This window comes from Seriola dumerili, unplaced genomic scaffold (assembly GCF_002260705.1).
Source record: "Seriola dumerili isolate Sdu_G_001 unplaced genomic scaffold, Sdu_1.0 BDQW01000052.1, whole genome shotgun sequence".
NCBI classification, from domain to species: Eukaryota; Metazoa; Chordata; class Actinopteri; order Carangiformes; family Carangidae; genus Seriola; species Seriola dumerili.
In genome coordinates this window covers 12,828,007-12,854,318 of record NW_019174307.1, presented here as the reverse complement: position 1 = coordinate 12,854,318, position 26,312 = coordinate 12,828,007, and the positions used below count along the sequence as shown (strand labels likewise).

Genomic DNA, 26,312 nt, shown 5'->3' with positions numbered 1-26,312 from the left:
TCAGAAAGTACTCAGACGGCTTAACTTTTTCCACACCTTAAAATTACCATTTTTGCCTATCAACCTATACTCTCAATAATCCATTTTGACAAAGTGAAAACATGATTTAAAAACTGTTTTAAAAATCAAGAACTGGAATGTCTCATTTATAGAGGTTTTCAGACCCTTAATTCACTACTTTGTAGGGGCCCCTTTGGCAACAATTACAGCTTTGACTCTTGTTGGGTAAGTCTCTACAAGCTTATCACACCTGGATTTGTGCAGTTTATCCCATTCTTCCTGGCGGATTCTCTCACGCTCTGTCAGACTGGATGGGAAGCATCTGTGAACTGCTACATTGATGTTCTACGGTGTTTAAGTCTGGGCTTTGGCTGGGGCCCCGCAAGGACAGTCAGAGACTTGTACCTAAGCCACTCCAACATTGTCGTGGCTGCGTGCTTCAGTCATTGTTGTGCTGAAAGGTGAGCCGTCGCAACAGTCTCAGATCACTTGCACTCTGGAGCAGGTTTTCTTTTGAGGAGCTCTCTGTATTTAGCTGCTTGCATCCTTCCCTTAATTCTGACCAGACTGCCTGTCCTTGCCACTGAGAGGAAGGCTCTCAAGGAAAATGAAAGGAAACAGAATGCACAGACAACACTTTGAAGTGCCACAGCAAAGGGTCTGTATATTTTGTAAATAAGAGATTTCAGTTTTTGATTTTTATTAAATTTGCTAAAATTCTAAAGGGGTTAAAAGGATGTAAAAATGTCCATTAGAGACAGATAAAGGGAATGGGAAGAACATTTTGTGTAAAAATAAAAAGGCTCAAAACAAACACAAACATACTGCTTTGGCTTCATCCCCATCTGTTTAACTCTGGCTTTGACTTTCTCTGCAGAACCACTCAGTGTAATCTTCTCCAGCAAATGGAAATCCTCCACAGTGAATTCTTCCTGCTCCTCAAACGGACCAAGGATCTAACATGGAGAAAATAATGCAGTCAGAACACGACTTTTCCAATTCATATCTCAGCATGTATTATTTACTACTTGCCAGGGGGGTGTTAAATTTAATGTGATTGTAACACCGTGTTTTATCCACTTAAAGTCATGGTATTCAGTGATGTGTTTTCCTCCTTTCTATTTTGGGAGTAGAGCCCTGCCACTGCAGTAGAGGAATGTAAAATGATATTAATTGTTACTGCCATCTCAGAGGCTGGCCTCTTCATCCGTAACTGTCAGCATCGCTGCTGCTGAGACATCAGTCATCAGCTCTGTGCACACATACAGTCAGCAGATACACAGACACTCACACAAACACACATGCACTGTGCCGTTTGTGCCACCTGTGACCTTTAAGAAACAGACATCATGCTGATTTGACAGTACTAAGGAAGCCCTCTGAAAACACTAGAGGGGAAGAACCCAAAGTGCAGCAGCTTAGAGGATCCTACTGCACTGTAGAAAACAATACCAACAACTTTTAACCAATGCTTTTCCTCACTGACAATATAAGGCAGTGTATTCCACTTTTTATGCAGAAATCTGTGAATCAGTAACCATCAGTGAAGAGGTTGAGTGAACTGTGTTGGAGTTGAAGTCCACTCACTCTGCCATTGCTGATCACTGCCCGCTCTCCAGGACTCAGTTTCAGGACATCTCGACAGAACAGCTGCTGACTGCGGATAAAATCCACTTCCAGTGTGTTGAACTTTTTCTCAAAGGCATCAACATCCATGCCCTAGAGCAGAATAACAAAAGTTTGTTTAGGGTGTTAGATAAATTGACTGTGTTGTTAACCCACACATTTCTGAAGAATTTGTGATGTACTGAACGAATCCAATAGGCTAGCTCAAGGACCTTTCTCCCTTTAAAGTCTGTCCAAAACAAAATCTGAGCGATGCATCGGCATAAGAAATGATGTATGAGGCAAAAAAGAAATTATTCACAATATTATTGATGCCTTACATCAGTGCAATCACTGCAGTTTTCAAACATAAAATATTTCAGCCAGAGGAGAGAGCTGTCAGAAATGCACATGTGTGAAAATGAGATTAATCAATTTGTAATTAATATAACAAACTCTTAATTAAGCCTCTGCCATTTTTGTCTATAACAAATTAGGTGTGAGTGTGTGGAGGGTTTGTGGAGTCAGGTTATTAGTTTCTCTAACATTTCCCTCCTCAGGAGAACAGGTGAAATACCAATAATGTCAGCACAATCCAGTCAGCAAGTCTGTCTGGCAGCCAATAATAAACTCACATCCCTAGACCCTGAGTCTCAACTCACACAGCCACCTCCTACCTATCTTTCCATTGCTATTTCCAGTCCATTGTCTCATCATGGTTTAAGGCTGGTATAACTGCAGGGCAGTTTGTCATGGTTGGTCCCACATGTAGCCTGTGCTATATGACTTATCCTGATGGGAGTGATTGGAGCTCTCTTGTCAGCTGATTTGTTGATTAGTGCATTAGAATTTGCTTTCTTATGTGCAATGTTGCGTGGGTGGATACTGCATGCTACAGGAAAGAGAACACTAGCAGTTGTAGACTGCCTACAGCAGCAGAGTGATGGTTAGGCTTGGCTGAACACATGTGGCTCTCACAACCATGAATGGTGAGCAGGAGCTCGCCTATTCATCAGGTCCTAGAGGCCCCCAGCGCTTTTTACTTAAAGATTTGGAGTGTGGAGCCTGCCTTGTGTTGGCCCCTGTGACAGATCAAGTGGAAGTGACAGTGAGTAGGCTGCTTGCCTTGGTATCCACAGACTGTGGAGCATCATGCATGCTCTAAATGTATTCTGTTAGCTGATGTTCAAGTGAGGAATGAGAAGATGGGCTCATCAATCACCATTTTTTCACCACTGTGCACTTAAATCAAAAAAGCACAGGCAGACAAGTCTCTGAAAGTCGTTATATCCAACCTTTGTTTTTCCTAGTTTATACCATTATGGTCATTAAATTATCACTTATATCAACATAAAGTAACATTCCTCCAATTTCACAAATATACACCTTTTACTGAAGAATTAACTTATTTTTAACACAGTAACTCTCCCAATGTAGTCCTGTATATCTTTCAGGGTTGGGAATATATGACACTATATAATAGGGATACCTCGATCATGTTTTTTTTTTTTTCCATCGATACCGATCTATGAGTGAGATCGACCGATCCATGGCCGATACTGATCATTTTTGGCATGCATTGCAGATGGTGTAGGCTATATCAGTCTTACACACTTTGTAAAAGTTCCTCACGGCTGACATGTTGTTTTGTTTTGGTGGCCTGTTGCACGCTGGCGCAATGAACAAGGTAGGAGGCGGGACAACACTACACAGCACACAATGTTTCTCTCAGCCGCAGACAGTTTTAAGGTGATCGGTGACTAGAAGCATTAATTCCGATCAACCGATCACATATTTTTTTATGAAAATCGATAGTGATCTGTGGCCAATCAATCGGGGCATCCCTACTATATAACAATAATAGACTTCACTTGTGTGGTACTTTTCAAAAAACAAGTTTACAAAGTGCTTCACAGACATTAAAAAACACAGTATTGCAATCATGAAATAGAGAACAGAGATAAAAGACAATGAAATAAAAACTGAGAGTAACAGCTGATCTGCAGGTCTCAGAGAGCAGCAGGGGTAGAGGGGCTGAGAGAGTCAATAATGTAAGATGGGACCAGGCTGCTCAGTGATTTAAAAACAAGCAATTAAATTTTAAAAGCAGTTCTGAATGCCACTGGTAGCCAGTGCAGTAAGGCAAAAATCTGAGAAATGTGGTCATATTTTGGAGTTCCTTTGAGTACCCTTGCTGTAGTATTTTGGAGAAGCTGGAGGATGTTGATGGATTTCTGGGGTAGCCAAGCAAATGAGGGATTACATTAATCAAGATGAGGAAACAAAAGCGTGGATGCCAGTTTGTGTGTCACTGAATGAAAAAAAAAAAGATCTGATCTTGACAATACCAATGGCAGATTTAGAGATATTGCTAAGATGTATATTAAAATTCAGGTCTGAATCAAAGATTACTCTCAGATTTCTGGCCTCATGGGTGCACTACAAACCATGGGAAACTAAAGTTTGGCTCAGATAATCCCTATGATATAAATCTATCAGCCCTGGAAGATTTTGCTACAATATTATACTTAGGCGACTATCCCTTTAACATTTCTGGTTACATTAGTCAACTGCATGCAGTATTACAAATCAATGAGCCAAAATGTTTAATGGCAGTATCAGATTTATAGAATTTTGCATCAGAGGGATGAAATGCCTTGATTTTTCAGGTATGTCATAAAAAGCTGGAGCCCAAAACATACATTTCCATTTGGCTATTTTATGTCTAAATGGTTTATCAACTGAATTTCAGAAAACTAACCATAAAACCTTATACATCAATAACAATATAAAATTGACAAAATATTTTACATGGCGTGATGGCATCTCAGTTGTTGATGCATTTTGTGACGCACAAACAATTCTCATGCATTGTTCCTATGCGTCCTAGTTCACTTTTTTTGGCCATGGATCGTAGGACAAATTCCCATGTCAGAAAACAAGAAATAGGATTTCCCCACCTCAGCTAAAATGCATTCATGTTTTTAACACAGCAGATAATACTTTTAATTTTTTCTAATAAGTGTCGACTGACGGCATCAGAAGATTTCTATGTTAACAGCTAGTGCTGATAAACTTCGGCAATTTTGCAGATAGGAGATATCAAATTTGCATATATTCTACTTGTAATGATATTCATGTAAACTGTTCCTTTCCGTCCGTCAGGAGGAAAGTGCTAGAAATCCAGTATCATGTGGATGTTAAACTACTCACTAATTAGTTCTAACAAATTAAAATAACATAACATAACTGACATAATTCAACATATTCGACAACATCATTCATTACACTATGCTAATTATTCAGTGCATATGTGTATCTGTAATGTATATCATGTAATAATATTATACAGATGACAATTTGTGCCTTAAGAATATAATCAAACACAAGGAAACTGCAATAAAGGATATTAATAATAATATTGTTGATGTGACCGATGAGTAATTGTTTCATTCTGAATAATCAAGGTGTTGAGTCTTGACTTTCATTACTGATACCAAGATACTTCAGTTTGAGAAATATAAATAAAACATAAATAATAAATCTTTTTCTTCATTTTGTTAAAAGAAGTCAAGGTTTGCAAATGTTAAATGTAGTCCAAACAAGCAGCTTCACAAGAACTTTGCTTAAATGAAGTCTAAATTTAAATGACATTTATTTAAATCTAGTCAACTATCTGATCAAATCACAAGAAAACAAGATTTTGAATCCGACCGTAGATGACAGCTTTCGGTTTGTGACCCTTTAGTCAGAACTATTTTTAATACTCTGCTATGTACACATTTCGGTTGGTAAAGAAAAAAGATGTAATTGTAACTGTACAGCAGCCTTTCGGAGAGGCAAATTTGTGAAGATAATGACAAACCAAGGCAACATTTAGTCTCATATCAAAATACCATCAGTAAATCAATATATAGCCAAGCTGTACCCAAAACTCGTACTTTCGGGTGATTGCAAAAGTACAGTTCTAAAAAGGGTCCCATTTGCCTGTCATATAAATTAAATGCAAATGAAATGCTTGGAATCTGATCATCTCTAAAGTGACAGAAAACAGAACAGCATTTCTTAATCCTTCCTTTACCTGCATCAGTAAATCCTTAATCTTGGTCCCCTGCTGGAGGAGCTGGCTGCTTTCCTCTTTCAGGAGTTTTTGCACAAACTCTGCTGTAGCCTTATTCTTCTGGGTGAGGAAAGACGCCCAGATAGCCCTGTACAGCACAGTGTTATCTTCACTGGGCTTTCCACTGGGGTTATTTATCACCCCCACTCGCACTCCAGGGCTGGCCTTCTGCTTTCACACAGACACACACGCACAAACAGCAGTGATATAATTCACACAAATATCACACATTCTCATATTTCCAAAAACTGCAGGTGTCACTGAGAAAGAGCACTGGGAGGAGAGAATGTTGAGTGCTTAAAAGTAACACTAAAGGTTTGTCCTATACTACTTATCACTACCAAAAATGCTTGCTTGCTCTATTACACCCAATTCATCTGTAGTGTATCAAAAGCAGTATTTAGTTTTTCGAGATATCTTTACTGATGATTTCTGTGAGAGCACAGAGCACAAAATAAATTTTCAGAATAAATTTTTTCGTTTTTGGTAATAAAAAGAGGAACCTGAATTCATAATCAGTATCTAAACCATCTTAATGTTATTCATCTCTTCTGCCTGTGTGTGCGGCATGGATTTACAGCAGACAAGTTTTGTAGCTGTAGGGACACCAAGTGTAAGATTTGTGTCAAAGACAGGCCAATGTGAAAAATGTCATTGATTGAGTCAGCATTCATTCCTTCCTAGAATTTAAGGCTTGTGATATATTGTCAAGACTACACAAACTAAGTCATGAGAAGACAGAATGGGGAGGTGCTGATACTCACCACATGTTTCAGAGCATTGAGCAGCAGCTTTCTTCCTGAAAGCTTCTCTAAATCTCCAGCTATCCATATGGTCACAGTACTCATCCCATCCTCATCTAAGATAAAAGAGCAAAAATTCAATAGTACACAAAACACATACATATCACATTGCATTCAATTTAAGCATCCTGTTATAATACAAACTAATTAGCGACTGGTAAAAAACGTTGCTGACAATATCACGCAGGTGCTGCAGATTTGTCAGCTGCACATTCATGCTGCGAATTTCCCATTCTACCACATCCCAAAGATCTTCTATCGAATTGAGATCCGGTGACTGGAAACTACTGACATACACTGAACTCATTGTTATGCTGGTGGAACCAGCATGATAATCAGGTGCTTGATGCTTACTGTGTGTGCTAAGTTGAAAAATTTAGGAGCGTATTAAGTTAAGAACTTTAGGGGTACAATGAAAATGTATCAAATGATGTGTTTTTCCTGAATAAAAGGGATACAAGGAGATATTTACAAGCAAAATAATTATATATTTGAATACAAAAAGTAAACTAGTTTTTTTTTAATGCTTCAAACTGCATTTATTTAGAGATTTTAATTATTAATTATCATAATTATTCAATATTTGGTCCAGCAGGTTTGTAAACAGGTCATCTGGCCTGCTTTGAGCTCAGCCAGTGGTCCACAGACTAAAGGGCCCTTTGTGATGACGGGCGGATCACCTGAATTTTTCAACAGACAACATTGGTTCAGCGGAGTGTCATCGTCACTGTTGTTGAGTTATCAACCTTTTTGTTGAAAAAAAAAAAAAGGAAAAACACATGGAGCCTGCTTGGGCTGAATTCTGCAACACTTTTTCACACACATTCCTTAATACATTTTACAGTTGGCAAACATCTATCTTTAGTCGCAAATGTGAGTGAAAGGCTTGCACTGTTGAGCCCAGCCCAACAGACAATAAGTAATTGTCTATTAACAAAAGCTTTGGTTTGGAATGATATAAAGTTGAAAACCATGTTCAAATGTGAAAAGGTTCAATCCTCACTAATAAGAGTAGCGAATAGGAACTAGACAATGAAACTCAAACTTGGCAATATTCTAAGGGCAAACACCATACATCTGTCGGTGTGAGCCAGAAAGCTGCAAGTTTTTTCCAAACAGCAAACTCCACTTGACAGAATATCGCTCTGACAACAAAATTGCCCTTGCCACGGATGTAACTTTTTCATTGATTTGCTTATTCACGCAGTGGAATTGAACTCAAAACCAGTTGACTCTAACGCAACAAACTCCTCGAACTCATCTTTATGCCAACACTACCAACCGCTGGCATTACGCTTATTTATAGCACATTTTCACATTTTCTTGAGGAAGAAATAACTGTCTCAAAAGTAAAGCTTTGGGGCCAAGATTTTTACAGTTGCAGCAACAGTAGCTGAGCATGAAAACGTAGTCCATGCTTACGCTTTCTTAAGATAAAGGAAGAATCTGTACGTTGAAGAAAGAGGACGATGAGGAAGGAGTCAACCTGCAGTTTCTATAGCAGTGAATGAGAGCTTGACAGTGCTATACCTATCAATTAAGGCATAGATCTCAAGAACTGTACCTCCTTTGGGTTATGCGTTTACATTTTGAGACAAAGGAGGCTTGTGACAACAGTTTAAGGTATTACATGTGCTTGTACAGTTAAAACTGCAGCCCTGAGAGCAGTTTAGAATATTTTTTCTGGTTACTGCTCCTACCTCTAGTTGACACACTGATGAAGTCTCAAAACGGCTGTAAAGCTGTCACTTTAGATTTACATTGCTCCAAAACTGCAACACTGATCACAACACAGGTTACAACTTTGTTTAATCTCGAAAATGCTCACAAGACTTTGAATTTTCAAACTCTGTAGGACTGTGGGAATGTCAGTAGTTAGTTTTCAAAGTTTAGCAGGCTTTCAAAATTTCTGCAGTCGCATCTTTCATCCCATAGAATTCCATTATAAATTTATGTTTGTTAAAAATTAATATATAATATCACTGCAATATGCATGAATGAAAATGTCCAAACAGGAGAACAATTTGACAACTAAAAAAGACATTTCTGTTGGCGATACTGTTTGTTATCACTTAGGCAAGTTAACATAAAGAAAAGAAATGAAGAGGATGCATTAATTTGACAGTGTTGACGGGGCTCTGAGCAAATACTCACACTGTTTATCTAAAAGTATTTAAAGAACATAAACATTTGTGTTGCTAACAAAGTGTTTTTCCTTTTGTGTATTTCTAGAAGATATCCTCAGTGTTACTGAATGCAGAAACACAGTAGTGGATAGTGTAACCATCATATCAGTTTATGTTCTGACCACCAGTTTGAATTATTTCAGCTTCATTTCTGAGAAATCATGTTTTGTTCATCAGTTAGTCAGAAGGGCCAAAATACCCATGAGCCTTAGCCAAAGCAATGAGAGATGTGAATCAGACCTGTACTGAATTCAAAATGCTTCATCACTGAATTCACGAACATGTCACTACAGTTGCTGAATTCATCCAAAATTGAGGCAGAATAGAATATAAAATAAATTTTCAAAACTTGGGACTTTTATTATTGGAACTAGGGGAAACTGGAACTGTCAGTGTGCTTCTTTGTGGGTGTTATCAACAGAGTAGCTCTGCACCTCCTACACACAAGTACTGTGTACAAGTACAACCTACTACAGACACCATCTCCTACATATAACTACAATCTACTACAGACAACTATAAACCTCTACACGAAACTTAAGTCTATGGCATTGTAGTACCAACACTTCTCCGCAGTGCCTTTGTTTCTCAATGCCATGGCCAGAAGAAACAACCCACGACAAAGATTTAGAGATGATGCCCCTCATGACAGACGGAAAGTTCAAACATATGCCAATGATGGAGCTCTATCTGCAAAAAGCTTTTCATAATGATCAACCCTGAAAACAAGTGCCTAAAAAGGTAGATTGCATAGCACAGCATACTGAAAGAATACAGGCTGAGAGGGTGACATTTTTCCACAGGGTAAGCTGGCTGGATGAGCCACTAAAGATCAGGGAGCAGCAGCTCAAGGATGAATACACAAAGTGTTACAAGACCATTGCAATGAATGCATTGGAAGTCTCCTATCTAAAGCAACATCTCCAATCCAATTGGGGGGCAGAGCAAGGTCACAGAGCACAAGAACCAGCACAAAGTGAATGTGGTGAAAGAGCAACTCCACCAAAGGAAGAATGAAATCCTGCAACTCCAAAAATTACAAAACCATACAAGAGCACTAAGAGACAAAAGTAAAACTGATGGAGGGGGAGAAGAAAGTACTGCAGAAGGAGAAGAAAAAAATGAAAGAGAAGAAGAAACAACTGGAGGAGCTCTGTCTGAAAATGCAGACGTTTCAGGTCTCACAATCTTTCACCCCTTTTCCCTCCCTTAACCGCTAACCTCTTACCCCCCTCCTCCCTCCATTCCCCCTATCTCCCTCACCACCTTCTCCTTTCCATGCATATCAGGCTAATTGCAAACTCTTAACTGCCACCAAAAAATAAATTAATAAATAAAAAATTCTAACGCCCCTCCAAATAAAGATATATGGAGTAACTAAAATTGCATATGGCTCCCTATCCTGCTGGAAGTAGGCATCAGAAAATGGGCAGACTGTGTTCACAGAGGGATGCACATGATCTGCAGCAATACACAGGTGGGCTGTGGTATTTAAGCAATGCTCAGTTAGTATTAAGGGGCCAAATGTGTGCCAAAAATATATTCCCTGCACAATAAATACAGCTCCATTGCTTCACATTGTGTCGATTACATTTTGTGATTGGCCAGTAAGCCCAGTCCTGGCATACGCACGCAGCACACTCTCATGAGCACCCAAAATGACACACACAGAGAGGTTTCAAGTTCTTGGCAGGACACATGGTGTGTTGATGTAGCCCACCCACTTCAACGTTTGACATGTTGCACATTCAGAGATGCTCTTCTGCACTAGCTCTGTTCTTAAGAGTTATTCTCACCTCCCAGTCACCTAAACAAGAACAATTCTCCTCTGACCTCTCCCATTCAAAAGGCATTTTCACATACACAAATGCTCCTCACTGAACCACCCTATCTGGCACTAGCTAATCATTCTACCAGCAAAGTCACTTAGATCACATTTCCTTCCATTTCTGAAGTTTAGTCTGAACAACACCTGAGGTTTTTGGCCATGTCTGCATGCTTTCATGCACTGAGTTACTGCCACATGATTGGCTGATTAGAAATTTGCATTAAGAAGCTGGAGTACAGGTGTACTGAACAAGGCGGTCACTGAGGGTATAATCAAAGAAACATTGGAGGGCAAATTTATTTTTTGTATTTTTGTTAATGTCAACCTTAATGCTTATGTGGCTTTTAAAGAAAGCTCGTTATCCCTTAAAAAGTTTTCACCCTGGTTACACACTGACAATCAGATGAAAGTGAGAAGGAAAATGAGGCACAGCCGTTACAGTGAACATTCAGTTCGTGTGTGAGAGGTGAGAGCAAATGAGACATCTGGCAGAAAGCTGAGTACATTAGAGGAGAATTGTGCTGCTTGTCATACTTATATCCCCCCCAGTCAATCAGTCAGTCAGAAAAGCAGGCAGTCAGCCAGTCAGCCAGTCCATAGAGGTGGGATGGCAATCAGCCTCCTCAGCCTCACTGAGACACCTCCACTCTGGGCCTGAGTTGTGAAATGCAGCGCTGATGACCATTTAGACTGCTGGCTGAGAGCCAGTAAGCAGACCCAGCAATTATCTTGCTGGAGGCGCAGTCTGTCTGCCTTCACAAAGGTTGCTTTCACACTTTCATAGATCAGTAAAGCAGTGTAGGATTCATTTTTGTTTAGATACTGCTTGTTTAACACATTTTCAGCAAACAAATGTACAATAGCTGTTCCAGTTTAGAGGACAAGATGCAAATGCTTGATTTAGTTATTTATACAGTCACAAGTCACTGTGCTACTGAAAATGACATAGTGTGCATTCATCTGAAATCGTGTTTATTGGGAAAGCAAGGCATGAAATTACAAGTAATGTCTTACCATTATTTGTAAAGTACTTCATTCTCTTGGCCATTACAGCTGTCTTGTCTCTGATGTCCAAGAATGAAAACATAGTTGTGTCCTCCCAATCATATACAACTGCAAAGCAAGATAGAAAAAGTAAAACCTTGGGGAATTTAGATGATGAATCAATAGTGGATGGTGTAAGATGAGGAGTACAGGTCACCTGGTGCGGCAGTGAAGTCGAGGTACTTTCGGTCAGTACTTAGAATAAGGGGGTTCATCCTGGGAACCACATTGGCCTGCTCCATTAGATAGTCCACCACATCTGAACCCTCAGTTAATTGACCCTGTAACCAGAGAACCAAACGGATGACAGTTATGTCATTTAGAACATCAATCCATAAAGATCTACTGGATCTTGAGTATGCCCGGTTAACATGCAGTGAAGTGTAAATGTGTCAACAAATACAATGATGTGGAGAGCTGGGAAGGAGGGGAGGAATATTTAACTGCAAACTGCATGTCCTGCTATCTAGCAAATCTAGCAAAAAGCAAGTAGGTTATTAATCAGTTACTTAATATGCTTTTAATTATTTACCACATCACATTAAACAAACAAACAAAAAATAGCTCGGTATATATTCTATACTCTACTGCAATAAACTAGTTTTCACGCAGAGATCATTAAAATTTCATCCAAATCTAAATCTAATACTTCACAGTAAAGAGCCATGTATTATATCACAGATATGTTTCTTTACTTTACTCAGAGAGAATCACTGTTAACCACTGTCTAGCAAACAGTAACCCCAGGCTAGAATGTGACATATTACTTTTATGCATACTATAAGCACGAACAAACTTCCATTGGTACAGTTCTTTAGTGTGTGTTTACTTCCACTGACACACGTGTATTAATCTTAATGCCTTATTTCATAGTAAAATAAACTTCGGTAGGTTAAATATGAAAAGTGCGTCTCTTTCCATACAGTCCATACCATAAAGACAGCTCTCTGGAAGGCAGTGGTGGTGTCCATTATGCGCTGCAGGATGATGGTCTCCAGCTCTTCTGGGTCCATCTCATCTGGGCTTAGAGGGACTCCATTGAATAATGCCAGAGGTAGAGCACCCAGGCCAGTCTTTTTGTAGAAGAGGGCACCATCCTGGAGCAAAGAAAACATAGACAATCCTGGTCTGTCGGTCCTATTTCACCAATTTTTAAGTAAAAATCCTTATTTCCAATGAACACAAAGACAATAGTGAAAACCATTTAATTTTCTTACCTTTCTTTTGTCATCATACTCAGATTCTGCACCGAAAATCCTCTCAGCATTGGCTTTAGGGAATTTTCTCTTCAGGTAAGCAGAGAGTGTATCAACAGATAGCGTCTCGCCTACATCTACTTTGTTGTACATCTGCAAGAGAGTGGCAAGTCAAATCAGATTTGACCATCCCTGTCTTCAGATCCCTACCACAGTCAACAATTTCCAGCTCTGTTTGAAGAGCTGATATCAGAAGCAACATCTCACTGACTCATCTAGTCCAATAATGTCTAAAACCATGGAATAAGATGGAGCACAATAAAACAACTGATTCCAGGGCACAAAGAAATATGAGCTAGCAAGGAGCGCGCTTTATAATGCTTTCACACATGCTCTGCATCCCTGAACTTATCTAGAAATTACCCAGAGGAGTTGTATGTGAGAATGCAAATGTCCAAAATAGTTGGACCAGACATAAAACAGACTTTACCCTGCCAGCCCCCTCGTACAAATCCCATGCAATGTCCGATTTGTGTGAATAGAGCAGGTCATTGTAGGAAAATTCATGGCAAGCGACTGGGTGTCGATGATGTTTCTATCATGGAACTGGTGCAAACCCGGATGAAAACAAATGGAGCATTTCCAGAAGGTAAGTAGGTAGTAGGGAACATCTGACACAGACAATCACCTGTTGTGTGCTACATGTGTGAAAGGACAATGTCTGGGGAATCAGGTCCAGACATTGTCAGGAGTTCATATGAGAAAACAGCTTTAGTTATTCTTCAATAAGTGCCTGCTAAAACAACAGAGATTTATATACATGATATACTTACTGAGACCATGGACATCAGAGCCTGGGATAAATCGTACTCATCTGCAATGTAATTCAGTAGTCGGTAAAATCCAACCCCTGCGTCGGAGAAGCCATCAATCTCATCCTTGGTGTTGACAACAAACACAAATCCAATTCTAAAAAAAAAAAAACGGTGCAAAAACAAGTATTTAATTTGCAGGTGAAATGAGAATCACTACCTGGTAGAGATTGTAAATGCCAAGAGTAGACCACATAAACATCTGTGGAGGTGTCAGAAATAACAGCACCTACCTCAGGGGAATTTTATGCTTATAGAAAAGCTCTGCGAGTTTCACCAGCTCAACACTTTCTTCTTGTACTGGATCTAGGAACAGCACCTAACAACAAAGGCATCATCAGAACAATACACCTCGTCTTAGTCTGTTTTAATAATCAAAAGGTAATGTGTATCTTTGTATGCTCTTCTGTGCCACTGTGTCTGTCTGTGCTAACTGAAATGTTATGATGGTAAACAAGCCACAATTTGACAAAAGAGTATTTAATTGAGTCTTGCAGAAGAATAGGATACATACAAAGACCTTCACAGTGTTCAGGTGAGTCAACGTAACAACACAATGATGACTTTCCTCAATTTCAGTCCCCTCCATCAACTAACCAGGTTGAAAAAATTCCGTCGGATCTGCCGGATGACTCCAGGAAAGGTGGCTCTGAGGAGCTCCTGTACACCTGTTGGCCAGCTGCGGTACATCGGGTCATTCTCTATCTCATTTAACCACTGGAAAGTAAAGAACAAAAAGAAATTATATTCATGAGTTAAGTGTCAGTAACAGAAAAGCAACCCTGGAATAGGGAAAGATTCAGTGCCTCTCTAAAGGACAAGGTTTTTTTTAGAGGTTTATTTATCATATAGTTTTCCTGTATATAAATGTAAATGACAGAACTTGCTGCACCCTGTTACAATACTTGGCTTACTCGAATGGGTTAGTACAATACCTACAATACCTTCCTTTTTTGCTTTTGATTTTTTTTGTTTCCAATTCTGTCTCTATAACTTCCTTCAGAACAACGCCCTTCCATGTATCCCAAATTCCAAACTTTCACTTTCAAAACTTCACAAAAGTTGAGTATCCAATGCTGGATTCTTTGAATTTATGGGCATGACTGCAGCTCTGCTATTCACCATCAGAGAAGGCTCTTAGGAATAGAACAGTGGTCTTTCTGACTCACAAGCCTCCCCATGCTGTAAACATTTGCCTCACTGTCATTATCCCCCTTACACAGTGTCTTCTCTTCCTTGCTTATGTCTCTGTCTCTCTCTCTCAGACACTCATACTTACCTATATATTAAACATAGTCTCTAGAAGGAGAGATGTAAGATGAAATTACATTTTTGGTTGAACATGGACAGGCTTAATATCTTCATTTCTTTGGCATTTTTATAGAACCTAGAATATTAAAATGGCCAGAGGAGCAAAAATAAGAACTTGCAAGTTTTTAATTTGATACCTTTTCTTGGCTAACTTCCAAGTTAATAACTGAGGTTTCTGGCAGGCTCGAGACTGTTGCAATAGCCTGATGACTGAGCCACTAATTCAAACCCTGGTGCAAGTACACAAAGAAGAAAAAACACCTGCAGTATTGATCTGGGCCAGATGAATAATTCTTCTGAACACGACTCACCATTATAGCTGGATGTCTGATATCTAAGGCATAGCTGTCATCCACTGCATTCACAGGTAATCTCAACAGCTTGCCCTGATGTTCTCCTTTTATGCCTAGGTTATGAAGCCCCTCCAAGACCCTGGCCTCTCCTCTGAGGGTGTCCAAAATGCTGCAAATGCAAAATCACAGGTTATTTTCTCCATACATATTAGCTGTGTGGCAGTGGCTTTGAAATGCAGCCAACTCTGATCTTGTTGCAACAGGATTACTGAGCTAGTGCATAGGTGTGAGGCTTTCTGGGGAAAGCACAGGCAGACCACCGGTCCCTCCTGCTGAGCTCCTACCTGAAAGGGTTGTGAGTGTCCAGATCAATGTGTAGCCCATTGATGAAGAGCTCCCCGTCTCCTGGGTGAACACCAATGGTCTCACTGAGATGCTGAAAGAATAAGCTCAAAGTGTTAGTGGAATGCCTAAACCCCTAAAAGAGTGATTCTACCTGTAATGTCTGATCTTTCAAGAAGACAAAATGTGCACAGGGACTACAGCTGTAAGCAGAAAAGATAAAGCGTGCACAGAAAATAAGAGAGAAGCAAGAATAAAATGTTGTATTTGATGGAATTTATTTCAGATACAGATTAGAAACTCATTCTCTAAAATAAAACCTGTGCAATGGCTAAGAATGTTATCAAAGAAAACCTCCTGCACTATCATGTGGGAAAGCTGCTTATGATATCGCACCTTTTGGTTCTCCTCAATTTCTTTTCTCATTTCCTGCTTTACAGCCACTCTTGTCAGTGATCTGTGGGAACAGTAAAACATGTACAGTCACCATCAGCTTTTACTATATCCCCAGCCGGCTGTAAAATGCCAGTTTTAATCTCCAAAAACCTGTGGGCCTCAAGATGGTACGTTTGCAGTCAATTCCCTGTAAACACCCGACTCTTACTCAGCACTTCTTGGTGTTATTACAAGCTGCCTGAGCCAAAATAAGCAAACATCCAAAAACCTGATTAGATCTCTGTACAACAGATGTATTTATTGTGGAGGTGTCATAGGGAAAAGTAATAATGCTCAAACACATGGGTTTTATAAAAAGCATATTTCGGGTGCAATTAAACAACAGGATTTGTTGTGCATGAATTCACACATTATAACACAGAGTAGAGCTCCACAAGAAAAGCTGGAATTTGGAATGGTACCAAATGTGTTAGCCACTCAGCCAGAGAGAAAATTAGATGAATTTTCTTACCTGGCTTTGCTTGGAAAGTTCTGACTGATGTCTCGCATAAGCTTCAAAGCATCAAACTTGGGCACGGCCACGATTCTGGCAGCTGCTTGGAAACTTAGATCTGTGAACATCAAATGATGAAATCATCAACATTCACATACATACATATAAATACACATATATACATACACACACACACAAATGCACATTATGTTTAGACAAAATAAAACCATGCCAGGTAATCATAGGAGATTGGACACACTGGCGGTGTTACAATTATTAGTCAAAGTCAACAGTACAAAATAAAAGCATCTCCTGCCACTAATGTATTAATATACATTACATTTTTCAGCTATATTAATGAACTTTTTTTTCTTATAAATCACTGAACAAATGAAATAGATGATTGATACCTTGCATTTCCCACACTTTGAGAGGAGCCATGTCATTAGTGCTCTCCAGAAGATGTTTGCGAAGCTCAACAAGTTGCTCCTCTAGGTCAGGATGAGATTTCCTTAGAAGAGGTAAAACGGCAAGGATCTTTATTCATCTCTTAATCAAGCAAGCCTCTCACAAAGCACAGGATGGGCAGCAGCAATAACAGATGCTAAAGGTTTTAAAAAGTCATGTTATAGTTAAGCTACTTACTTTAATGTTCCAAAAAAGAATCCTTGGACTTCATCGTTATCTTCGTCCTCTGTATTTATTACTGTCTTTGAATCTATGAAGCAAAAGATTTTGCATGTAATTGCCTTAGACACAGTGAGGTCCAGCTCACGTTTGATAAGTCACCAACTGACCTTTCACTTTAGTGTCATCCACAGCTTTGTATTCTGTGCTTTTGATAGCCAACTCAACACCATAGCCAGATAAAAGCATCTTTTGAGGTTTTGGATCCTGCAGCAGTGAGAAAGAGAGTAATGGCTTAAAAGTAAAACAATGTGGAGTTTTAATTACATGTACAAGTCATCAATTACTGTCTATAACAACCATCAACACTGGAGAACTGTAGGAGATGCTCTCTGCCTATACCTATATACACTATATAGTCAAAATTCAGGACACCCCCTAATTAGTGGGTTCAGCTGCCTCAGCCATAGCCAGCACTAATGTGTTTAAACTCAAGGTACACAGAAATGCAGTTTTTATTGGCAAACGTTTCAAGCAGAATGGGCTTCAGCTTGGTGCCTTTCAACATAGCACAATTATAGGAAGCCATCTTTCAAATAAACCAATTAGTGAGATTTTTGACTAGGCCAAGTGCTGATACACAAAAAATCATTTGTCTGTAGTTGCAACCACCAACCACCAAGTTCCAAACTAAATCTAGAATCAATGTCAGGAGGACGGGAGATATTTACAGCACACAAGCCTGAGATTATCATGCACGATGCCAAGCGTTGGCTGGAATGGTGTAAAGCAGACCACCATTGGACTCTGGCAGTCTGATGAACAAATCTGAGCATGGCAGATGTCAAGGGAACCCTACCTGCCTGAATGCAAAGTGCAACAGTAATGTTTGGCGGAGGTAGGATAGTCCTCTGTAGCTTTTTTTGATTATTTGTCTGTTAATCAGAGATGACTTTTCAATACTATAGTCTATAGTGAAAGTTATAAGCTTTCAACCATTCTGTCGGTGGGAACAAAAATCACACAGGCTGCCACATACAGCAACAGATTCACTGACATTCAACCTTGACACTAATGTCATCCACATTCAAAGCGCCGCCCCAGTCTTTCACAGGCACAATCAGGACTTTCACACCTACACACTGCTTTTTTTTCCCAACATATCTTAAATAAAAGCAGCTTTTTACTCCTTCAAAAGGCATCTGTACCGTAGATAGATTTGGGTGTTCGGTTAGATTTTGAGGACTCTGTTAATTCTTCTCTTGAACATTGGTGAGTAATGCAATCTGTTCAGTCCATCATTTTATCATCATTGATGATTCTTGCTTTTCTAGGCATTATACTAAAGGAAAAATGCATCACTGTTGTATCACTGCAATAGTGCTATTGTCTAACTAAAGATGAAACAATGGAAGTCTGTGGCACAGATATAGAAATTATAATGGGCTCTGGCTGCACAGGCAATACTTGTCAGTAGGATAAATTTATCGTTGCTTTTGATCTCATCATGTGATTTGTTGACAATAAGAGCACTTTTGTGTGAAAAACAAAAGATATGAGTACAAGTACATGAGTTAGATTACTGGATAACTGAGAAGTCAATCAGTGTAATCAGTTGAACAGCACTTTAAAATGGCTGTAAAAACATTGCTACTCACCGCTATAAAATGTCGCAGTACATATACAAGTGTGCCCTCTTGAGCTTTCTCGGACAGCACCTTATGAAAAGAGGTAAACTTCTTGGTTCCAATCTCAGCATAGAGGATCACCACTGGCACATCTGTTTTATTGACCCCTGGGTATGTGTGATCATTCTTGTATAAATATGGTTTTGGCCTGCAGACATTTGGAAATAGACAGGGATTTCAGAAATAAGAAATTTTTTTTTTCATTCATCACAGGCTAAAAACAGCCAGTGAAAGCATCGAAGAATAAAATTTGAATAACTAAATAACTATGTAAACTTTTGAACTTGTTCTGCTCTATGAGATCAGTTTATCCTTGAACGGGAAGACAGCGCCATTTCATGTTACCTGCCTGCAGCTGCCTTCAGGAGCTTCTTGACGTCCTTGGTACTGCAGCTATGTTGACCATGGATGGAGACAAAGGCAGGGCAAGCCTCAGGCGGAGGCTCATCACCAGCTATCTGTTATGAGCAAGAGGGAGAGAAACATTGTGCAACACTGGCTACAACATGACACAAATACTGCCAGAATCTGGTGTTTTGTTCCCATAAGGGTTACGCACATTAAAATGCATGTGATCACAGCAATGTGATGCAGTATGTATAAAAGAAAAATACAACATGGCAATTACAAAGTCCAGCACCAGTGCCTCGCTCTTTAACACGGGCCAAAGTTAATCAGTTAAATGTGAAACCAGATTGATTTATTCTCAGTACTCTCCAGCAATCATCCTACCGATTTACACTGCGCGGCGCAACACTTCATTTCACCCACAAAAGGCCATTACTCACTCAAATATTTAACACATTTTTAAATGAGAGAAATTCATCATCACAGTACATCACTATCACCAAAATTAACTTTGTCCTTATCACTGTTGAGACTAAGACAATCAAAAGGCTGAGGAATTGTGGATATAGGGTGCACTGAAATTTGATAAAGCCACTCAATACTAAATTCATATTTAGTCTGCAGCAAAGTATCCATTTAAAACTCAGGTCATATAAACATAAAGGAGTTTCATTAAAAAAAAAAATCTTCATAGGTTTCTCAGCTGTACCTCGTGTATTCCCCCTACTTACAGTATGCCCTTGACAGTAATATAAAATGAACAGTAAAGACAAATGTCTCAACACAATAAATTGATGTACAGTAACCTACACAACCATGCATTTCATTAAAAGACTTCCTTTCTGACCACAGCTTTTAACTTCTCATATTTACTCACTGTGGGAAAAATCATTTGGCCTCTGAAGCATTTATACCCTGCCCTGCTTTCCCTTCTTTGCAACAATGTTTAGACAGAAAATTGAATATTCTGCATACAAAGATATGCAGTGATCATGTTGATAAATGCATCTGAGAGTAATAAAAAAGCAACAACACTAACACTGAATCAATTAGAGAGAATAATCATTACACATTTGAATTCTGTGAGAAACCACAGAGATACACAGGTAGTGTTGTGTGAAAACAAGTTATTGATGTGGAGTATTTCACACAGTCGTTTAGGAATAATTACTGTCATTAAAGGCTGGGCCAAAGTGATTGAGAAAAACTTGCAGAACATCTGGGTTAAGATTAGGGTAAACAAACAATGTAAACACACTGAACAAGACATGGATTTTGCTCCTTTGTATTCCCAAACTGCTTTTGAGAAGGTTCTATAATATTTAAATTCATACTTTTTTACAACATACCTGTTGGGATGCATGTACAGCTGGTGAGTAGGACCGTAGGGCCAGAGCAAATTTGAGAAGATTAACTTGAAGATCTGTGAGGAACTGGCCAGCCTTCTTAATGACCAAGTTATAGTATGAGCGCACAGACTCTGAAAGACATGTCAACATTTGTAATAGTGAGTGTGTTTTAAAAGAGAAGCAGACCGGTCGAGGTGCGCAATTATTTAAACTCTGTTACTACACTCCTCCACAATTGAAGTAAGGACTTGGTTTCCATCATCATACCTCCTTGCTTGTACACAGTGAGCTCTTTCACAGTGTCAACAAACTGCCAGAATTTCTCATTCCCATCTTCTCCAATAAACTCGCTGCACATGAGAAAATGAAAGTATTAGTCAGCATTAGTAAGTAACCACAGTAAGTACCTAAGTAGCCATTTTCTGACAGCCCAAGAGCATAATCATTTTTGATTTTCTGGTAATAATTGTTCCCAACTGTGCTGAGGATGAGTTCAGCACCAACAAAGCTGTTGGTAGAATTTACTTTCAGTAAAAGTCCAAATATTGTTTTGAGAGAATCACAATATTTTCTTCTGCCATGTGAAGTGGATAATTTCAGAGAGTTTTCAGTTTTGTTGCACAGAATATAATTATCACTGAAGTAACAAAAAAATAAGGCAACAAATAGTACGCCTAATCATGAAAACACAGTTTAATACACTAAGCCTATAAATTACTGTAGATACTATAGCTGCATCAGTGCAAAAATATACCTATTCTCACATTCGGTCAAGAATTTGAGTGTTTTCTGGCACCATACATTCAACAGACACACAAAAAATGAAATTAATTTAAATGGTCTTGTTTCTTTCTAGTGGTATCTTTGCATTTAGACAGATTTCATCTGAGTTATCTGTCACTGAAATTTCACCAATACAACAGCCGCAGAAGGAAATTAGTTTGTGGTACAGCATTAAATCAAAAAATATTTAGAAAGAGCAACACCTCTTTCCAGAAACAATCTCATTGTTACTCTGGACAATCCACATCCACAGAACACAAGCTCTAAAGTTTTCAGTGGAGGTACTTTCTTCTGAAGAAACTGTCCCCATGACCCGCTCCCCCCACCACCACCACCACCTCCACCTAATTGGCAAAGTACTCCCCCTCCTCACAAATCCCGATTTAACCCCTGGTAGAGTGTGCATGTGGGGGGCTCGGACTCATGGCTACGGCCCTGTTTATTGCTTATCTGTTTGAACGCATGTCCAGGGATGATGAGTACCTTGTCTCCAGGAGGAAAGGCGTCATGCTCCACTTGGCTTTTAGACTGGCAGTGACTCCTTTGGGTGCTGATATGACATGATGTATGTTCAGCAGCAGCAGTGACAGCACAATAACAGCCCTCATTATAGCCAGCGCGACGTGTCATGAACCTACAGAGAGCAGAAACCAGCGGGGTCAGCACCGATCCCCTGCCTTTAGAGAAGTGCCAGGCAGTGCCACGTAGTTACTGTAAGTCATTATCCCAAACACAACACCGGTACACATTGACATATATATTAAAAAAAATAAAAAAATAAGTCCACAAATTCAACGTTGTATGAGAAGCTGTGTGAGAAAATATAATCGAGTTGTTAGCCATACCAAACGTTACTTAACGTAAATAAACGTTGAGGCTGAAGTTAACTTGACTGTAGCACAAAGGTAAACAGGCTAGTCGTGGTTGAAAACGTTACCGCTACACTCGCGTGATTTAACGAAAAAATATAGCTTGCTACACATAAAAGTGTAATTAGAACTACATGGCTGTTGGTTTATAAGTTTCCAATAATATACCCCTCACCCCTTAGTGATGCTGACCGCTTCCATACAAAGCAAAATGCTTCAGGTAGGTATTTTGGGCAGCTAACTGTCAACCCGCACAGCTAGCAAGCTGCCGGCGTAACAGGGTGGCTCACGCAGACCATTAAACACGACTGTAACAACCTCTAAATTAAAAATAACGCTTGGCGTGTATTTGTCTCAAGACTAACTTTACCAGGTTATTTGCAGGGACACAATGAGTGACAGTGGGTGCGAAATTAAATAAAACCTGATTGTAAATGGGGAATTTACTCTGGCACGGCGGCAGACAGCTATAGAGGCATACGCGGATGCTCAAACGCTTTCCCACCAAACACTGGAGCGTGTTGTGTTGGCCAAATTCCACAGGCAGTTTATTCAAACCTGGACATAAACACATAAAAGCACATTTCATTTTCTGCAGAAAAATGATTTTGGTCTTCTATTCTGACTGTACAGTGGAAAGAGGCTTACTGTATCCAGCATAAACTGCAATAGTAATAGAGTTATATAAGATCTTCCATTGTTTTACAACAAATTTACCCTGTAAGAGAAATGTTGGAAACTGCCTTTTTATTTGTGTTTTTAAAGTTTGTAATTCTATTTATTCTGGGAAAATATCCAGAGTTTAGTCAGTAAAATGGGAAGTAATTTGCGGATTAGTGTATTTGATGTGTATCTTGGGGGATGTAAGTGAATATATTTCTTATACCAACTGGCTCCAAATCCTGCTTTCATCATTTTATATGTCTGAACTGAAGCAGTATGGCACCTTAATTAAAGATGTGAAGAACCTAGAAGTTAAAAAGACATGAATATGATTTAATTTGAACTTTAAAATTAACATCAATGAATAGACTTGAAATAAAGAAAGAAAGAAAGAAAGAAAGAAAGAAAAAGAAAAGAGCTGTAGCTACACAACAGTAGTGAGTATGTGGTTAGAGTAAAACTGTGTAGGAATTTGCCAGAGACTACATTATGTTTATAATGAGCTAATGTCAAGATGAAGTTCATATAACTTGCCTATGCAGATATAACTTAATAAATGATAATAATCACAAGTAACCTTTATATTATTATTATTATTATTATTACAGAAAAAACTATTTGTATATCAATCTATTAGTCAGTCAGTAGAATTAGAGAGGTAGTCCAGCAATTTAGTAACAGACTTAATATATCTTATCTGTAAGTTTGTCATCCTGATTGTCTATAGTTTCACTTTTCTGTACACACAAGATGTATTGTATATCCAAGTGTGTCTAAGGATAGAAGGTGTCTACTGTATTGTAAACCCCTTGAGGCAAATTTTGTGATTAGGTTATTGGGCTATATGAATAAAACTTGACTTCTATAAATTTGGTGAGTTTGTGAGAAAAAGATCTAAAAAAAGAATGATCTAAATCAACAAAATCATTGTGGAAGAGGCTGAGATGTCCTGATTTATAATCCCTATGTGTCCTACAATTCCCAAATTCAAACCCCATCTTTCAATAGTCCCTTCCTGCCTGCTAAAGGCTCACTTCTTTGGGACTCCACAGTGTTTGTTATATGAAATATTTCTGTTAAAAAAACCTTTTCCGCAGACTTTGTAAAGCTTCCCACAGAGCCACAGATGTTATTGTACAGCTGTTTTCACAGGTTGAGTAGGCCTTCTACTTCCCATGACCAGTAAACTGAGCTTCATGTGTAAAATGGGCAGACTATCCCTTTTAAAAATAATTTTGGTATCACTTTACAGGTTCATGTCAAGCTTTCTCATTTCATATCAGTTAAAACTTTGGGTATTTTGGCAGTTGGCCACAAATGACATTTTAACTTAAAATAGTAATGGACGCTAATTAAGTCAACTAGGAGCATTAATGAAAGAAGAATTAGCTACACATAAATTCAAATATAGATAGATAGATAGATAGATAGATAGATAGATAGATAGATAGATAGATAGATAGATAGATAGATAGATAGATAGATCTGTGCTTTTTTAATAGGTTGATAAAATTGTATTGTCTGTGGTTGCAATGGGTGTGTGACTAACATTCTTGCAGCAGCTGTTTCACATTTAACTGGTTCTCCTAACAGCACTGTATTTTGAACAGATATTAGACATCAAATTGGGCTATTTAAAATATTTATTATTAACACTGGCAACCGTAGGCTGTAGAGGAAGAGGGATAGTAATAGTGCTATCTCTTTAATCCTCAAAGGTCACACTCGGATGAATGCGCTTCAAAAAGTTACAGCGGATTTGGTATTTATATGTGGTTAAATCTCCATGTTGTCTCAGTTCAGGGTCCGTTTGGGCTTCTGGCTTTGCACTGTGTTAAACAAGATTATGGGATGGACGGGATGGGATGTGGAGCTTTCCCAGCCAGCCCAACCACGACGAGAGCATAACGCATATTTGTCGGATCGGATGCAGCAGCATCCTCTCAAAAGCACTGCTTCAGCACAGTCAGTCAGACCGCCTCAACCCGCGAAGGATGTTGTAGGATGCCGCCGGAGGATCCAGCCCAGCGGTCCGAGCCGTGCGATATTTCTGCTGAAATAAGTCTATCATAGAAATGAACCACACTGCGATTTAAACCGGGAACAGTGGGGGGAAAAAAAGAACAAAAAAAAAAACCAAACTAAAAACTCTCCTCGATTGTCTCAGTTTCAACTTGATACCGGAGCATGGGAGTCGTCGGCGCGGATGCAGCTCTACACTGGCTTCAGAAGTTGGACAGCCAAACATTTTAATGCCATGACTCTTGACTTTGGACAAGATTTCCAGCGCAGTGCAGACGGCGTGCAATATTTTAGAAACCTAAAGGCGGACCTGTCCTCTTGTCCAGATCATGCGTATTTGGAGGGTGTTATTTGATCAACATGAGGCACTTAAATAAAATGCACCTTTAATGTATCTGAGGCATGGAGGATTATTGATCCCTGAAGAACCAGAGGGTGCTACTTATTATTCACAGTAATGGAATGAAGACACTATCTTGATATAATGGATGATAGATGCAGTAAGCTCATCTTGGTTCCTATTTTAGCTGTCCTTTTTGTTATGATAGGTTATCAGTACATATGTCCCGCCGGCAGTAATTCGTGCCACTTTAAGACTGGGGAGAAATTAGAGGGGGTAAGCCTACTTTCCACCCCTTACCAGGACACCGATGATTTCTACAGAGATCAAGACCTGGAGGATGACAGCCCTCCAAAAGTGCCGTCAAAATTCAACTTCACCGAAAGAGACCTTGACAGACACGTGGAGTTCAACATCAAAGGGGACGACGTGATAGTGTTTCTGCACATCCAGAAGACCGGAGGAACCACTTTCGGGAGGCACTTGGTGAGGAATATTCGCTTGGAGCAGCCGTGCGACTGCAAGCCAGGACAGAAGAAATGCACATGTCACCGACCAGGAAAAGAGGAGTCCTGGCTTTTCTCCCGGTTCTCCACTGGCTGGAGCTGCGGACTGCATGCAGACTGGACCGAGCTAACGAACTGTGTACCTGTTATTATGGATAAGAAGGAAGCCCAGAGGAATAAAAGGTACGTGTGTGTGTGTGTGAGCGTGTGTGTGTGTGTGTGTGTGTGTGTGTGTGTGTGTGTGTGTGTGTGTGTGTGTGCGCGCGCGCGCGTGTGTTTTGTGTGAATAAACAGGTATACAAAAAACATGCTCTTTGGGCCCCCATACTGTAGCTATCACCAGGGTCGCAGATGGTGTGTTCAAACAGACATGCATTACACAAACCACTGGGGCCTCTTGATGCAGTCCACATGTAACTTTAATTTTGAACTTATGTAATTTGGCACATACTTCTGTCTTGAATCGTAAAGTGAGCAGTGATGGAATGGGCACAGGCTGGGATGGGGTCTCACCGTCTCCCATCAGGAGAAATATAGGCCTATTATTGTTAAGTCAGGAATAGAACCACAACTCTCTACCATCAGTTCATAGACGAGACATTTGCTGCAAGCTTCCACAAAGAAACCA

The 26,312-nt window shown here is 39.4% G+C and overlaps 2 protein-coding genes across 4 annotated transcripts in view; one reads left to right on the top strand and one right to left on the bottom strand.

The window, feature by feature from the left end:
- uggt2 (UDP-glucose glycoprotein glucosyltransferase 2) overlaps window positions 1-22,418 on the bottom strand; it is a 49,162-nt gene extending 26,744 nt beyond the window's left edge. For 2 of the 3 annotated variants that reach the window (XM_022740219.1, XM_022740221.1), the window contains exons 1-24: window positions 22,329-22,418; window positions 21,768-21,918; window positions 20,769-20,851; window positions 20,502-20,632; window positions 19,150-19,262; window positions 18,775-18,952; window positions 17,287-17,383; window positions 17,135-17,207; window positions 16,900-17,000; window positions 16,508-16,607; window positions 15,997-16,057; window positions 15,603-15,694; window positions 15,277-15,427; window positions 14,252-14,371; window positions 13,888-13,973; window positions 13,616-13,751; window positions 12,804-12,935; window positions 12,519-12,683; window positions 11,744-11,867; window positions 11,557-11,655; window positions 6,490-6,584; window positions 5,687-5,896; window positions 1,588-1,719; window positions 826-956 (exon numbers count right to left, since the gene is read on the bottom strand). In XM_022740219.1, the coding sequence (XP_022595940.1) occupies window positions 826-956; window positions 1,588-1,719; window positions 5,687-5,896; window positions 6,490-6,584; window positions 11,557-11,655; window positions 11,744-11,867; window positions 12,519-12,683; window positions 12,804-12,935; window positions 13,616-13,751; window positions 13,888-13,973; window positions 14,252-14,371; window positions 15,277-15,427; window positions 15,603-15,694; window positions 15,997-16,057; window positions 16,508-16,607; window positions 16,900-17,000; window positions 17,135-17,207; window positions 17,287-17,383; window positions 18,775-18,952; window positions 19,150-19,262; window positions 20,502-20,632; window positions 20,769-20,851; window positions 21,768-21,892 (2,735 nt within the window). In that variant the 5' untranslated portion in view covers window positions 21,893-21,918; window positions 22,329-22,418. The remainder of the gene's footprint in view (window positions 1-825; window positions 957-1,587; window positions 1,720-5,686; window positions 5,897-6,489; window positions 6,585-11,556; window positions 11,656-11,743; window positions 11,868-12,518; window positions 12,684-12,803; window positions 12,936-13,615; window positions 13,752-13,887; window positions 13,974-14,251; window positions 14,372-15,276; window positions 15,428-15,602; window positions 15,695-15,996; window positions 16,058-16,507; window positions 16,608-16,899; window positions 17,001-17,134; window positions 17,208-17,286; window positions 17,384-18,774; window positions 18,953-19,149; window positions 19,263-20,501; window positions 20,633-20,768; window positions 20,852-21,767; window positions 21,919-22,328) is intronic. The other variant, XM_022740220.1, reaches the window with a different exon arrangement.
- Window positions 22,419-25,251: 2,833 nt separating this feature from the next.
- Window positions 25,252-26,312, top strand: part of hs6st3 (heparan sulfate 6-O-sulfotransferase 3) — a 58,656-nt gene continuing 57,595 nt past the window's right edge. The window contains exon 1 of the mRNA XM_022741381.1: window positions 25,252-25,867. Within this exon, the coding sequence (XP_022597102.1) occupies window positions 25,323-25,867 (545 nt within the window). The 5' untranslated portion in view covers window positions 25,252-25,322. The remainder of the gene's footprint in view (window positions 25,868-26,312) is intronic.